The 16,370-nt window shown below is 36.3% G+C and overlaps 1 protein-coding gene across 7 annotated transcripts in view; it reads left to right on the top strand.

The window, feature by feature from the left end:
* LOC104151238 (uncharacterized oxidoreductase ZK1290.5) overlaps positions 1-16,370 on the top strand; it is a 56,347-nt gene that overhangs the window by 16,803 nt on the left and 23,174 nt on the right. For all 7 annotated transcript variants that reach the window (XR_011142519.1, XM_068952247.1, XM_068952248.1 and 4 more), the window contains exons 2-3: positions 2-250; positions 6,381-6,482. Coding sequence is in view for 6 of the 7 variants with exons in the window: in XM_068952247.1 (XP_068808348.1) it covers positions 2-250; positions 6,381-6,482 (351 nt within the window). In the remaining variant the exon portion in view is untranslated. The remainder of the gene's footprint in view (position 1; positions 251-6,380; positions 6,483-16,370) is intronic.

Raw genomic sequence — 16,370 nt, 5'->3', positions numbered from 1 at the left:
GGTACTTCCCATCAAGGTGGCTATTCCCATGATGCTGTGGTCTATGCATTACAAAAATGTGGCATTCGTCATATTGACACAGCAAAAAGATATGGCTGTGAATCTCTTCTCCAAAAAGCCATCAAAGACAGTGGTGTGAAGCGAGAAGACCTCTGGATAACTACCAAACTGTGGCATACTGATTATGGCTATGAAAACACAAAAAAAGCCTGCCTGGAGTCATGTAAAAGACTTGGTGTTGAATATCTTGGTATGACTCTTTATATAGTTCACTTACTGCACCTTCCATAGAAATTCTGCCTAAATCCATAGAAATACTTGGAAAGGTAAATGAACTCCTGAATCAACACTGTAGTACAGATAGATCCCAGGAGTCAAATTTTGCCGTTATTTATATGTTTGCAATTTTTTATTCTGTTTGTTCTCTAGGAAGTTTGCGTGTGTGTAACTGAGAGCACAGAATATACCCCTAATTTTAGCAGTTGCAAATATTTTAAAACATTTTAAACTAAATTTTTGAAAAAATTATATTTCATTGTTAAGTTGATTTGAGGGTGAACTACATGACTGGTAAAGTATTTTGCTTAAAGAAAAAAAAACTATGAAATAGATTCAGAAACTTAAAAATGATTTAGTGATAGATGCCTGATTTCTTGTCTGGCCTTCTAAATCTCAAGGCACGGGCATCCTCTAAAACTTACTGTGTAGGACTATTGACACCTTTTAAAAATCTCAGTACCTGCCTTTGTTTTTGTCTGATGCAAAATCATTTGTGGAAAATGTTTATAAGTCTAGAAGACTTAAGAAGATTAAATCATACTAACACTGTATTGAACTTAGACGCTCTTGAATTTGCCCTGATCATAAATATCTCTTATTGAAAAATGTGATATTCTTACTGAGAGAACATCCATACTAGACAAACAAGGAGCTGCAGTAATGACCCAAATTAATTTTTTGTACCACCTAGGTGGCAGCAGTGGAAGTATCTGCTAGAAATAAATGTGAAATATTTAAAAATATTTTTTAAATATTTTAATAGATGTTTTTACATCTTCCTTCCTAGCTGGAGAAATTAAAAGAAAATTGAGGGAGAGAGGAAGATAAATTTAAAGTAGTAATCTAAAATAATGACACTGAGATAGTTTTTATGCCGACTAACAAGGAATAATTGATCTAACCATCAAACAGTGTCTGTGATTGTCCTGTAAACCCTCACTTTGCTTCTCTTCCTCTCCCTGTCCTCCTGTTACCAATAAATGCACTTAAATGAACAAGTGAAAGCTTTTGTAAAGTACAAATTTTGCAGAATAATTTGTTGATGGCAGCTGTGTACTAGGTTCACTAGCTTTTTGCTTCTATATGTTGCAAGATGAAGGGAAGACTGGTATTTGTATGCACGTGTTTGGCTCCATTATTTAAGGAAACGTGTCCTTCAGCTTCCTGCATAGGTATAGAATAACGCAAAAGGAGTTAAAATCTCTTTTGATCTGTCCGTTGCAAATGCAGGCCATTGCAAAGAGGCTTTCATTTAAAAAAAAAAAAAAAAAAAAAAGTTTCAATCCGACTTTGTCCTCTAAATTAAGAAATAACATATTTCTTCCTTACTGCTTTCTTCTGCTTCTTTGGTTTTGTTTGCTTTCTTTTTTTTCCTGCTTGCTATGGCACTGGTGTTGAATGCTGATGAGAGAAAATTTGACTCAACTCCAGGAAATCATTTTCTATTGATTCCTTTCACCTTACTGTAGTTTGATTGTTTTCTCAGATACTGGAATTTTTTAAGCAGGTGCTTAAGCAGGTACTTAATTTAGATATTACTGCTAAGTAGAAATATATATAACGAGATAAGTAGAAATATATATAACGAGAGGAAAAAAATTCTGTGAGGAAGAAGTGTTCTTGTTGCGGTCACCATATGAATGAATCCTGGGACTGGCATAAACAGAACTTAAGTTTGTCAGATATGTTCAAATCTGAAACTTTTTTGCCCACATTACTACTCAAACAAATCAAGAAGCTACCTGCACAATTTGCCCTCCTACCAGATATTGCTTCCTTTATTCCTTACCTGTCTTCCTGTCTATTTTTCTTCACCTCTTTTCCACTGATGTAGGGATGTGTGAACGATTTATAAAGCTTTTCCTGAACCACCACTTACAGTCTGACATAATGACCTAAATCAACACTGATTTCAGTTTTCTTTAACTTGGCAATCTGTAAACTTTAGCTTAGGAGCCATTGCAGCCACCAGTCCATCAATGAGGTTGGTGACTTCTGCAAGAGAGATGGGATGGCAAACAGAGGAACCATTTTGGCCATTTGAATTTAAGCTCTGCTGGATCACCTCCACTAATCATTTTTTATGGACACAGTATGATCTGCACTCATATGGTTGAGTTTTAAGTTTAGCCCTAGATGTGCTGGTGAATTAGGCCCTCAAAGGAGAGACACTATTATAGTGTGTTTCATGAAGTTTATAGAAAGCATCATGCTTCAGGGAGGCATATTCCTTCCAGAACTCCAGTGGGCCTGGGAACATCCAGTTGGAAGGTGCTATTGGCAGGATTTCCAAGAAAAAATTAGCAGTGTCTTTGAATGTAAATTTTCCAAATGTTTCAAGAATGCTGAAAATAAGGGCTTTTTTTTGGAGATGTTGAGGCTTATCACAAATCTGACAAAAGTGACTGCAATGCAGAAGACCAGTTTGCAAATACAGTTATAGGCTTGTAGAACTAAGCTTAGGTATCCTAGCTCTGTTTTCATTCATGAGCATACAGCTGCATTTTATGTTATCTTTCTGCTAGCCATTCTATGGCATGGAGAGGGTATGAAATCCCTAGCCAGAAAGGTTTTAGCAATAACGTGGCAAATTGTGCTGAAGTTTATGTGGGAAAGTAAATTTATAGTTACAAGATAGCGTTAAAGCCAGCAGCTCTGTGAAATAAAGGTAAATGAAAAGTAGAACAGAATATATAACTCTAAATCAGAATTTCCTGATTCATCATATGATATTAACCAAATATGTGGTGGTTCTCAGCACTTCTGTGTATTTATTTCTGTGCAGTTAGAACTTTATGTTAGGAAGTCAGCCATTCAGAAGACTGCAACAGAAAAGGCTCTAGAGCCCTGGCAACTTAAATTGTGTAGCTGAGCTCTTTGTTCTAAGCAAAGTCCTGTTAATCCCCTTGAGGATCCATTTGGGCTATACAGTCCGTCCATGCAGTCCGAACTAGAGACTCGGGGAATGATATAACAGTGATTAAGAAATCTGCGCATTAGCAATATAGAAGAATACTAGCTGTTAAGACTCATATGAGGCAGTCAGTGATTTAAGAGAAAAAGTGTTCCGTGTAAAATACTGCTATGAAGCCTTTTCGATAAATGCTTATGGGCAAATGGCATTAGGAGAGCAATGTTCCAGGGTTTTTATTTGAATCAGTAGATTATATATCCATGAGAAGCTGGAAATTTTTGTTATTTGTGGGCAGTGGTTAGAGCAGATATTCTGCTGCTTGCATTTTCTAAACGTGATCTTCCAACTGGCAGTCACAATAAACCAATATGAAATGGCAGTAAATCTTATAGGTTTGGCCGTAGCAGAATACGTTCCTTAGGATTTGGATGAAACATCCACTTCTTGAATGTGCTTTGTGGGTTATTGAATTCATAAACAATTTTATTTTCCTTGTGACTGCTTTGAATCCATCAGATTTGACCAGATTTAACCTATCACAGCTCTGCAGCTGGGGTTGGACAAATGTTTGTTATATCAGCATATTCAGTATAATAGATCTTGGCTGTATTTTGCATCCAAATAATGATGAAACACCCAGTTCAGATGGTGTATTAATACAGACCATTTGGAAGTTATTTCACGTTGATCCTTGTTCCAATAGAATTAAAAAAAAAAAAAGAAAAGAAAGAAGAAAAAAAAAAAAGACAGGGCAAGAGGGAAAAGTACATCTGCATACTAACTGCAGTGAAGATTGAGAAAAGCAAGGACAGTATGGTCATTGCATTGAGATAACCATGTGCTAATCATTGAAAAATACTGTTTTGCTTTTAAATGTGTAAAATGTCCCTGTGCTTTTGAATTAATAGGAAACATGTTGATCCTGGGTGCCACAACCACTAAGAAGTAACAAGCCACTCAGCATTTTAAATGCCAATGTGAAAACAGTTCACGTATTAATGTTAGGTTTCCAGCAGCACTGTTTTTTTGACATTTCAACTTTAGGTCCTCATTTACCACGGCACCGCTACAGCTTGGTTGTCTTTAAAGGGTGCTCTAAAAGTTGCTAAATACAAGATGTGATTGTGAATGTATTTAGGTTTTCTTCCAGTGCATCCTGATACTCTGAAACATTGTTTTTTATTTTGAGTTAAGAATATTAAAAGCTTCCAATGATAGAAATTATACAATTCTTGATTACTGGAACCCTAAGCTGTTTTGATAAATTATTGAAAACTAGTTCATTGTCTCAGAAAGTAAAATGTTTGTGTTCATGTAATCCCCCAGGGAGGAAAACGTTTTGAGCAAAAGAAAGTGCATGGGTGTAGGTGTGAGTGTATGTAAAAATGAAGATATTCATATTTATGCTTGATAAATGCAACTAATTTCTTCTGAATAATTAAGGAAGAAGTAATTGTTCGCAGATCAGGGATGAACAAAGCTGAAAAATTTTTAGTCTTTTCTGAATTTGTGAGTGAATTTTATGCATATAAGAGCAAAGAATGAGCAACTTCCTCCTTGAATGCAACATAGATCCAGCTGCAGATCTTACATAGAGCAGTATTAACTTGTCTGAACAATGCTGTTTGAAAGTTAATGGGTTGTTGTAAGTAAGTAGGTGCGGATATGGCTTGTGATTTGGGCATGTATTTTATATCTTTTCCTACATGGACCTGGAATATATGTTTCAACCTACAAAATTCTACACTGTTCTAAGTAGGTTCGTAGCGTAAGTGAAATACTCACTTTGATAGTGTTGCAATGATGCGCACAAATGGGAACCAGTATACAAAATTGAATTTGGTGTTACCCTGTCCTCTTAAGTGAAGGTTTGAATTTGTATTTGTAATCCTTAAATGTGAATTAAAAAAAACTAGGACAAGGGACACACAGAGATGCTCTGAGCGAATGCTGTGGTGCATTCAAAGAAAAAAAGCCCTTTTCATTGCAGACAGTGGTTTTTTTTGTTTTTTTTTTTAATTTCTTAACCTTGGATAGATATAAACCGCCAAAAAAGAAATACTGTAAAGCACAATGATGCACATCTCAACCATTCATTTCTTTCCTTTTTCTGTTTTGTGTCAGACTAATTTATGAGGCAAATATCAACACCTATTTGACTGGAATGCTTGCAGTACCTGCTGAATCTGTGGTTAGGATTTAAATAGGAATGTAGTAATTTTCAAAGTTGCTCAAAAGTTTCTGTTTCAGAATGGCAAGCAATGTCTACAAACCTTTAAAGGATCTGTGGGTCCTGTGATTTTGCAAATTTGGAATGTTTCTGTTGAGGATCTAAACTATAGGTTTGCTAGTCCAGCTTTGGGCAATCGGAGTTGGAATTCTGAGTCCGGTATATGTAATCTTATCCTTTTTAATTTTATGTTGGAAATACTTCATTTTTGACTAGAAGGATAGTTTTTTCTTGCATGGAGGTGATGCAAAAAATGCTTTCCTGAGACAGCCATTCTCAGTAGCAACTTGAATAATTTCACCAGCAGTAAATGTTAGTTGTGTTTGAAAATGTGCTAACATTTCATAAAATGTAGTAAAATGCAGTTTTGTTCCCTAAAAATGGCAATTTTTTGTGATGGTAAAAAAAAAAAAAAGGAAACACAAATGCTAGCACAAAATTATAGCAAAAAAAAAAAAAAACTCCTTGAAAGTGTGATTGTGCTGTAATTTCCAAGAGAAATGCAGAAATTGAGGTGTTCTTCAGAAAACAAAAACAGGCCTGCTGCCTGTGCTTGTATAAAATATCTCTAGAAGTGCCGAGCACGTTTGTCTTCTGTAAACTTGAAGAATTTTAGAACTTCAGCAGTAGTCCAGTCTTACTCTAGTGACCAAAATCCCCTTATGTTCAGAGTTTAAGTGCTTATGGGGCTATGAAACTCCCAAGTACAGTGACCTGAGGCACCTGGTACAACCTTTGCCACCTTTAGTTAGTTAAGAAAATGTTGTAGATTTAGTTTATTAAAAATGAATGGAATTATACAGTGATGGCCATGGAATAATAATTATAACTGTTGTGAAGATGTTAGAGGTCATCATGGATGAAATGTGCTACTTTGCATAGTAGAGGTTTTTTGTTTTCTTTTTTTTTTTTTTTAAGAGAATTTAATAAAGAGTCTGATTATTTTTCTTTTTTTAGATCTTTATTTGATACACTGGCCTGATGCACGTGTTCCAGGTAAAAGCAACCGAGAGGTCCGAGCTGAAACTTGGAGAGCCATGGAGGAGCTCTATGAGAAAGGTGGTATAACCATGAAAGCCTGTCTTGGCAGAAGGAATTATAATGCATTTTAGACTTTTGGGATTTCATAGAGAGAGATGTTCAAAAGTTCATTTATGTTGAACGCTCAGATTTCAGTGGGACTTGGATGTTTAAGTCATGCGGATCTCTGAAAATTGCAGCCTTAGTATTCTGGTAAGCTAAATAAAAGAGTTTTGTATTGCTTGTAAATAATACATTGCCAGATTGTGCTCCTGAGGTTAGTGATGTTGTGTTTATTTTAAGGAACTAGATTACACTGAAAGTTTTATGCTACTGTAGAACATCTTTGTAGTAGCCTCCTCTGTTTTAAGTACTAATCATGCTACTTATTTTTACTTCCTTTTAATCTTTTTTTTTTTTTTTTGGTATAGTGTGATTTTTCTGCTTTATCATATGTTGTGGTACTTTGTAGATCTTTGCTCTTTGTGATTTAGAGAAGGTCAGGAAAACAAACTGGCTGGATGAAGAACAAATATTGACCTGCAGATTTTTTGGTAGCTAACTTTTGAAGGAATAAAAAAAAAAAAAAACTTTTCGAAGGAGGGACCTATCCTCTCACATGCTAATGATAACTCTCAATTTTATTTTTGGTGCCAGCAATCTTCAGTTTACATTCATAGCAATAGGAAAGAGTAGACTACCCCAATCAAAATTTATCATGTAAATTTAAGAGGATGATTTTGCTCTTAAAGTATGCAATACTGTTAGAAGTAATGTTTTTAGGCAGTAGTGGACCACCTTATTTACAACTCCAGAGAAGTTCCGTGAACAGTAGAATGGGAGAGGACGACTTGGGCTAAGCAGACTGTCTGCTAACCCAGAGTTACTGAAATAGTGATTGAATCAGGACAGTGGAATTGTTACACAGATGCAATTGCAGGCTGTATGCCACTACTTGTTTTATCAGAGCAATAAACAAACCCATTCCTTACCCTTCAAGTACTTTTGGTCTGCCTCTGGAAAAATTTTATTTGGTATTGCTTTTATTCTTTTTATATTAAATGTATAGGAAGTTGCAAAAATGTTTTCTATGATGTAACAGATTGCAACATTCAGTTTTTAAAGAATGGCTATACCAACCTAATATTTCAAAGCATCAGTGACTAAGTCCTTAGATGAATTATTCCACAATCTACTTAAACTTTCCATTGAGAAGTGTTTTCTGATGAATGTTTAAGTTAGGGCAGGACATTTGTGCTTAGATATTTCATCCTACCTTGATGCATTTAAATTGTGGATAATTTTCACCTTCTATTATTATTTCTGTCCCATTGTCTTTATTCTGCTTTTGCACATGTGTATTTGTGATATTTCTTTTCTAGCGCAACAGTCTTTTATTTTTCTCTCTTTCTCTATATATCTTCCTAGTAGGAAAGATTGCGAATTACTCAAGGATCTTCTATAAGACACTGGAAATACTATCCATACTGGTCTCATAGGCAGAGAGGGAATTACTTTTATTTTTCATTCCTGTATGTGATACCTCTTTATGGACATCCCGGATGTGGGTGCATGTTTGTTTTGCTATTGCATTTCTTCAACAGTTCTTCAATTTGCATGTTGCTGCCTTCAGTCTTTTTCTGATTTGAAGCTTTTTGTAGACCCATGGCTCACTTAGCTAAGCATAAGTTTCCCAGCTTGGGTTGTCTAATTTACCTCAGTTAAATTTGCCTTCTGCTATAGATCATATATTAATCTGGTTGAGTCAAGTGCCTTAGAACGTTAACCACCACATTTTTGCTATAAGGGCTGTAGTCGCTGGATATCCTAACAGTAACCATGTGTTACTGAAATGATATGCAAACGTTAACCGCTCTGGAGGTGGAAATGCAATGATTCCTGAGGAAAATATTAAATAATTCATTTGCATGGTTAACCACTAAACTGTTGAAGATTAAACACTGGCTGCATATCTTTGTGACTTGGAATGTGTTATGTGAGTACTGTGTTAGCCTTGGTATGAATTTAATATACGATTTGGTCAGAATCCTTACTTAAGAGGAAAAAAAAATGTTCATTTCTTTGGGGAGAAAAAAAAAATTTGGTTCAATATAGAATTTACTTTAACCTTTGTCTTCTCTGAACTTTATATAAACTTTTTTGGACCTCACTGGGCATTGGTTCAGATAGTTGTTGGCTCCTGTTTGCAGTATTGTGATTTTTTTTTTTTTAATTTTAGGAAATGTTTATTCTGTAAAAATTTCATTTAAAAACTAAAAGCTCTACATCTGAGGACTGAACATTTTATAAATAATAATATGCTTGTGCCGTCAGTTCACGGAGGAAAGATTGAAATTATTCAACTCGCTAGTGTGTGTTAACAGCCAGCTGTGTCCACATTGAAGAGTTACTGAAAATGCAATGACAATAAACTCTGTTCTCCATGAAAAATTGGATTGTGTTATGGGAATAATAATGTATATCTTTCTGCAAGAGACTCTTGATACTGTTAAAAGCTCTCTGTATGGATCCAAGTCTTTAGTCTGACCAAAGTTAACAAGATTTTCTTTAATTACTTCTTTCTACTCACAGATAGTTTGAGTGCATATATTTGAAAATCTCAATCTTTTAACTTCAATTTAAATCCGAGTTAATATTTGTCATGCAAAATTCCACCTACCTGGGGCAAGCAACATTTTAAAGTAATGTAAATAGTAGGCATTTTTTATTATCATTATCACCACCCATTACCCTAGAAGAAGAGTAAATAGTGTTGGTACCAAGGATTGTAGAACTTTTAAATTGAGGTGTTTTTTTTTTTTTTTAGGCCTGTATTAAGTTTTAGATTGGTAAGAATGGTCACAAATTGTCACAAGAAAATTCCCAGTTGACTAGAAGGAGAAAGTTCTTCACAAGAGTGATTAAGCTCAGGAAAGTTGTTCAGACTGTTGTGGAAACTCTTATCTGTGGAGACCATCAAAACTCAACTGGATACGGCCTTGAGCAACTTGGTCTAATGTAGAAGGTTAACCCTGTCTTGAGTAGGATGTTGGACTCAGTGACTGGCAGAAGTTCCTCCTAACCTTAATTTTCCTCTTATTCTACAATCTGTAGCTGCAATTAGTTTGGAGTGATACTAAGCTGAATGTAGGACCCTTTAAAACTGAGTTCTGTTTAGGAGAAATTCTACTTTATTTGTACAAGAGCATAGTTCTAAGTTCCATATTTCTCTTTGAGCATTCTGGGTCTTTGTGTATTTCTGTGTTGTATTTTGTAGTATATCTTCTTTCCTCCTAGCCTCCCCATCTTTGACTGTCTCGTTTCTCCTAGATCCACCCTTCCTGTCTCTTCTGCTGCTGCTTAACCTGTTGCTATATGCCTCTGTAACCCACTTGTTCTGTGCGAATGCTGTTGCTGCTACCAGCATTTTGGCTGTACTCTCTTATCTTCCTTCCTTAGTGTATTCCCATTGGCCACCAATACTCACTGATTGCAAAGCTCAAAGAATCTATGACTTTCTGCAGAGTGTTTGTACCTGTAAGAACAGAAAACCTAGGCAGAGACTGCACTTATCAAAAGTTTCTGTGTGGTGTTTTAAAGACAGGAAAGGAAAAAAAATGTAGTTTGTAACTTATAACACTTCTGCAGGGCGTTACTGACTTTAGTGGCTTTCGGGTCAGATATAAGGGATCATCAGCTTTTTTCTGATTGTAGAATGCGGCGCTCATATTACATACCTCTCATCCTTTGAACTCGTTTTTTAAATTTGTCCCCAGAGTTTCTCAGAACGGGCAGGTAGAATGCATTGCATCCTGCCAAGGTGAATATAAGGCATGTGCACCTTGGTTGTTTCATAGAGATAATTAGCTCTTCAGTAAATGACCAACTAAAATGGAGAAAAACTGCTGATATTTACAGTGCCTCTGCATTCACAGCTTTGTAGGTGTGGCCTGAAAAAAAAAACTCTCTCAAAGATGGATTCAAACTAGGCTCTTCTGAGAGGCAGGACGTATAGCTGAGATGCAGGGCCACAATAGCACACAACTTGTAGGGCTTCTGGACTGAAGCATCTTCTCACCTAACTAACTGAGAAGGGATCAGTGGCTTGACTTTGTGCACTTGTCTAGGTAGGCATGTGCTAGTAGTTACAAAACTCTGCCCCCAAATCATGAAAACTCTGTGTGAGCAGTTAAAAATAAATCTGAAATACTTGCCAAAATTATTTGAATAAATATTTTAAGGAACAGAAAACTTATGTAGAAAGTTAAACAAGCCTCCTCGGACAATAATGAATTGAGTTTTAGAAAACTCCTAAGTACCTAAGGCTGTAGAAGAAAACAAGTTTTTTTATTTGAATGCAGTGTGTGCTAATGGAATTGTGATATATAACTGGTAGATAAGCATCTTCCAGTTCACTGAGATGTGCGTACATCCTTAACTTGGGTGTTTCTTGATCCTTGAGAGCCTAACAGTGCTTCTTCCATATACTGTTAATGAAGGTTCTGGTTTGAGTTGTAACATCAGAAACTTCTCATAAACAGAAAATAATAGGTTCAGATGACAAAAGAGAGCGATATTATCCTTTGTTATCATTAAAAAATTCCCACTATGGCTTACCACTATATTGTTTTTAAGAATCTTCTCTTTGTATTTCATCAAAAGGAATTTGTTATTAACATTTTTCAGAAGAACATCTATGAACAATTTAAAATGATCATCTGAATAGTATTTGTCAGAGATCTGATTACTCTTTGTAGTTGGTTAGTTGCCATGCTGAAGTCTTGGGCTGCACTCCTTGGATCCAGTATACTTTACATCTTTGGAACCTAAACACAATCCAATTACTGGCCCAAGCCTGGGGTCTCAGGCACACGCTTGGAAGAGCGTTTCATATTTTAGCATTCTCTCGCTAGTGCTTGAATCCATGGTCCAACTGCCTAATGCAACTGAGCAACTATCTCAAGATCTCACTTCAGATTAAACACATTTTCCTAGAATTCTGGGCGTTTTTCTTGAGTTTTTCTTAAGGGAGAACATGACAGATACTAGAGCAGGTCTATTCATGCATAAAAAGAGATATAGGGATTCTGAAGCTACTGTTGCCCCTCACAGCAAGAAAAATGCATAATCTATGTTAAAATAACAAACTCTGAAAGTTTTTTCCATTTCTTTTTTTTTTTTTTTTATCCTTCTGGGCTGATGTCTGGGACATGGTCCAATATCTTTCTGGTTTGCCTTTGAACTACAGATTCTTTGGCTGGTTAAACATGCCAGTCTTTTATATCCTCCAGTACGTTCTTAATCTGTTAAAAGTCCTACCACTGTTTTTCCCTCTTTATCCTGAATTTTTAAAGATTTTACTCTTTAGGCTTTCCTGCCTACAAACAAAGCAAAGTTAAACTTTTAGCCAGCTTTTTTAGCATTCCTAATTTATAGCCAGAGTCCAGGCATTAAGTTTACTGTTTTCCCATAATATTTTTCTAGGAAAAGATGTCATAAGATCCTGGTCAATAAAGTTAGAAACTCATTTACAGCAGCATACAAAGCTATAGCAATTGTATCATTCCATAACATGAACCAAAATTTATAAATTGTATGTATAATTCTTTGTATTAGAACTATTATTTTGCACAGTAATCAGTTATAACAGTGCTTGATACGCATGGGAGATTCATATGCTGGTAAGAAAGGCCTCAGTGCGGAGAGTTACATTTTGTATGACAGCCACAGTATATTGTCATCTGCAGATCTTTGAAGCCTGGGATTTGCATATGCCTTGGCCCAGCCCTGCTTCCAGGGGCAGCTGTGCTCTCCCCTGGTGTAGGGCTAGCTCTGGGACCACAGCTTGGCACCCATCTGGGTGGTCAGCTTGACTAGAGGAAGACTGACTAGTGGAAAGCTCTGAACAGTCATTGGAGTTGTTTATGTTGAGAATTAGCATCAAATGAGTGACGGAGGATACTTCAGTTTTCTTCACAGTTTTTAGAATTACTACATGTATCTTACCGGTGTAGGATAAACGTGCTTCCTGCACTAAAAAATTACCATTTACCATTTAGAAATACTGGGTGATTTCTGATAATTTTAGCCCTGTAGACCAAACTGATAGCAGTTTATTCATAGTAGGAAAGATCTTATCGTTAACTAATGCTTACTAGCTGAGGATCTAGTCCAGTACTTGTAACTTAAGTTTCAAGAAGTAGCTTATTTAAAAGTTGTCATGCATGAGAATATAGTGTTTATTTTGTTGTTGTTCTTGTGATTTGTTAATCTCCTCCAGTTTGGTTGCACCTGCTTCACAGGAGCAGGAAGAATATTAAAAATCTTAATCCTAAAAACAGATAAAATTAAGTTCAGGTGAATTGTCCGCCAGGTGACTCCATTGCTCTATGTGCAAGGTGTCAAAGCCACAGAAAGAGTAAACAAATCGGTATCTGCAGTCTAGTGCTGAGAGTATTCCCTTGGAGGTAATGAGTTCTAGATGTGCATCTTTGTTCAACAGACTGCGTATGCATTTTCCATCAAAGAGTTATGGGATAAACAGTTGCTGAGGAAAAAATGAGAAAAAATTCTTATTTTGGTCAATGAGACGTTTATGTATAATAGCTGGCTCTTCCTGTTGTAACAGCTGAAATCAACTAGGATTCTTGTAATATCAAACCTATGGTTTGAGTTTTTGTGGTCTGGTACATTCTCATTTGTGGAATTATCTTCTCCGATACCTCAGGACAGAGGCTTGGCTGCCTGCAGAGCCCATTCCAAGATACAAACGTTGAGTCAAACATTCCCTTGACAGCTGCAACATTCTTGTACCAGCAGTTGTCCGCTGGCAGATGAAAGCAGTGTGGTAACTGCTTTTACATCATGAATAGTCATTACGTGTGCACACCGGTAATTGCTCTGTTCCTAGCATAATGACCCTTTCCATGTGCAGTGAGTATCTTTAATGACCCTGATTATGGCATTGTGGCTAGCCCATCATTTTGGAAAGCTTTTCATACACATGCACATGATTACTTGTCCCTCCATCTAAAAACGCTGGGGAGAGTGAGGGCCTCCAGCCAGCTTTTGGCCCTGAAATTGGCAAGTGTAGTAACATGGTGGTTGCCCCGTTCACATCCCACTGGGACTTGTTGCCATTCTGCTAAATGCAGAACTTCTTGCTTATTTTCTTTTAGTGTAAGCAGTACTGTTTATGCGTACTTGAGATATTCATGCTTGCACCAGAAATTGCTTAATGTGTTAATATATGATTTTGTTAAATATAGAGAAATGTTCTTGAATGGAATAGATTATTTTCATATAATCATTATTTTTAATAGTGCTTTATCTCCATATGTGATTTGAAGAGAGTAAAGTAAGAAAGATTGTTTAGCTCTAACAATAGAAGTGAAGTGGCAGTATTCTTGGAGAAGTCATGTTTTCCCTAATTCCGAATGAGAGAAGAAATCTCATCACCCTTATTAATATCCTTGTTTTTCATCTTTGGGCATAGACCAGTGCAGTCGTCATCTTTTCTTCCTGCATTATCTGTCAGTTCTCAAAGGTATGAGAGAGGGTTGAGTAAGCCAAATGTATTTTTTTTGTGTGGGTGATGCAAAATTCTAGTACATCCTTTCCTAGATGACATATTCTGCTGTAAATGATACTCTGTTGAGAAATTATTCTGTGACTATGCTTATATTATCAAATGCTGAGCAACTGACATTTCGAAAATGCTTGTGTTATATTTCCACAGAACATTTGTCTTAAGAGTGAGTATGTTTGTAGAAATCACGTGTCTGTGTCTGTGGAAGTTTCACTGAAGTTTCAATTAGTAAAAGCAAACAACTGATTTTCATAGCAACGCAGATCTTCTAATTAGTATCAGTGTATTCTCTCTGTATCTATAAAGATGTCTGATGGGCTTGTTATCATCAGAAACACAGTTAAGAAAAAAGTGTTTTCATGGGTTGAAGGTGTTGCACCACGCCCTGTTTATCAGATAAGACTGCAGTAAAAGACTTATGCAGAAAAAATGACTACTCACTTTTTATGTTAAAGATCAGAAAGAAACCTTCATAACGTGAAACATTTAAGAATAAGAAATTGCCATTTGGTGCAGTTATAAAACTGGGAACAAATCTAAACCTGCAAGACTGTCCTCACTTGTTGTATTTTACTGATTTTTTTTTTGTTTGTTTTCTGTAATGGACTTTATTTCTAAATGCAAAAATAAGCCCTCAGACTTCTTTATTTAATGATGTAGAGGTCCCAGTGTGGACACAAGCACCCTTGGAAGAAGGTACTATTGAAGTCCACTGCAAAGGAAAGTCTTGCCTAAAAAAACTTTCTATCTCAGTAGATAATACACATAATTTGGGGAAAAGGCATCATTTATCTCTGTTTTGCAGATGTCACTTTCTCAGTTTGTGTCTTCCCAATTGTTTGTGAGCTGTTGCTTTGAATAGGAGCTGCAGAATAATGATCTGGGTGTAAAAATGTGTTTTCAGGCTTTTTTAAAGCTATGTTCTGTTTGCAACATGTGTAAAGCTGCCATAAGAGAAGGGGAAGTCTATTAAGTACAGAGGAATTGATTCAGCTTTGAAAACAACCAAACGCAAGCTTTTTGACTTAACTGTTTAATCTGATATGATTTGTAATGCCAGCTTAAGGAAGAAAAATGCCAGCAAAACTGAGATGGTGTTTTCCTGAAGTAGTGAGGATGAGCAGCCAAGGTCAAAGAGACTGAGAATACATCAAGCTAGTATTGCTACCTTTAGCTCTTTAGTAGCACATTTAGCTGCTGTGTTAACTGAATTTTTATAATGGATCTTCAGACACAGAAGCTGACAATCTGGCTACTCCTGTTGTGTTGTCCTCACAGTTTGTCGTGGTTTACAGATGATCTGTAACAAAAGTAAGAGTAATGGAATTGTAATAGTAGAAAAGTCATTCTGAGGCAGATAATGCACCTATATTGCTGTAGCAGGTAGGATAAGAAAAAATCCCTTTGCGGGGGGAAGCATGATTTCTGTGGTTAGGAAATGGGTCCTGTTGTTAGTTTTACCAGTCTTCCTGTGGTGACTTTAGACAGAACGCTTAGCCTTTTGGTGACTAGGTTTTATAGTCTGTAAAATGGGAACAAGTCTTATTTCATAGATTGAAAACTCAGTGCCTTATTGGTACTGTGTAAAGAATTGTTTGCTTTCTCTCTGAAGGCTTTCGCTTGCAATCTGCATGTTGGGCACTCTCAGCCTACGGCTTTGATTTAGCAAGCCATGCTGAAATCAAACCCTCTATGGTTTCTATGAGTAATACCATTTGCCTAAAGTGAGGCTTTTAATGTACGTATCACAGAGAATGTGGACCTTTCCAACCTGTGTAACCTCCTTTATTAAAGATACAGTTACTGCAGTTGAACTCTCGTGAAAAGTGGATGCATTTGTGTTTTTGCTCTGTGGCTTGACTAGTAGCCGTAACAGAATGGGCACTGCTGGCTGGACATGGGAATTCTCCTTTGCTTGGGCTGAAGTTGAGCAACAGGGAGGGGGAGGAAAATTGGCTCCACAAACCCAGTATCCAGTTTTGTCATCTAAAAAAAAATTTTTTTGATCTGAACTTTGTATAGTTAATATTCCAGAAAGTCTTTAGAAGTCTGATAAAAGTCCATAGTAGTGCTTGAGAAAGATAAGGCTCACTATTGTGCTAAAACAATGTTGTGGTGCCAGGACAGTATATTTATGCTTTATTGTGGCAAGAAAACAGTGCCCATCAAACTCTATAATTTGAGAGTATATTAAGTAAAGGAAGAAATAACTAATCATTCTCTAGGTTGCTATAAAAAGTATGTTAAGCTTAATAATACTGCTGCATTGTGATCCAGTCTGTTAGCTTGAGGTATTGCTTCACAGCAGCTGGGGGTAATAAGAGTCGGGTGAAATTACT

Source organism: Struthio camelus, chromosome 8, assembly GCF_040807025.1.
Source record: "Struthio camelus isolate bStrCam1 chromosome 8, bStrCam1.hap1, whole genome shotgun sequence".
In the NCBI taxonomy this organism is placed as follows: Eukaryota; Metazoa; Chordata; class Aves; order Struthioniformes; family Struthionidae; genus Struthio; species Struthio camelus.
Note: the sequence above shows the minus strand (reverse complement) of the source record. Positions and strands in the feature narration are given on the sequence as shown.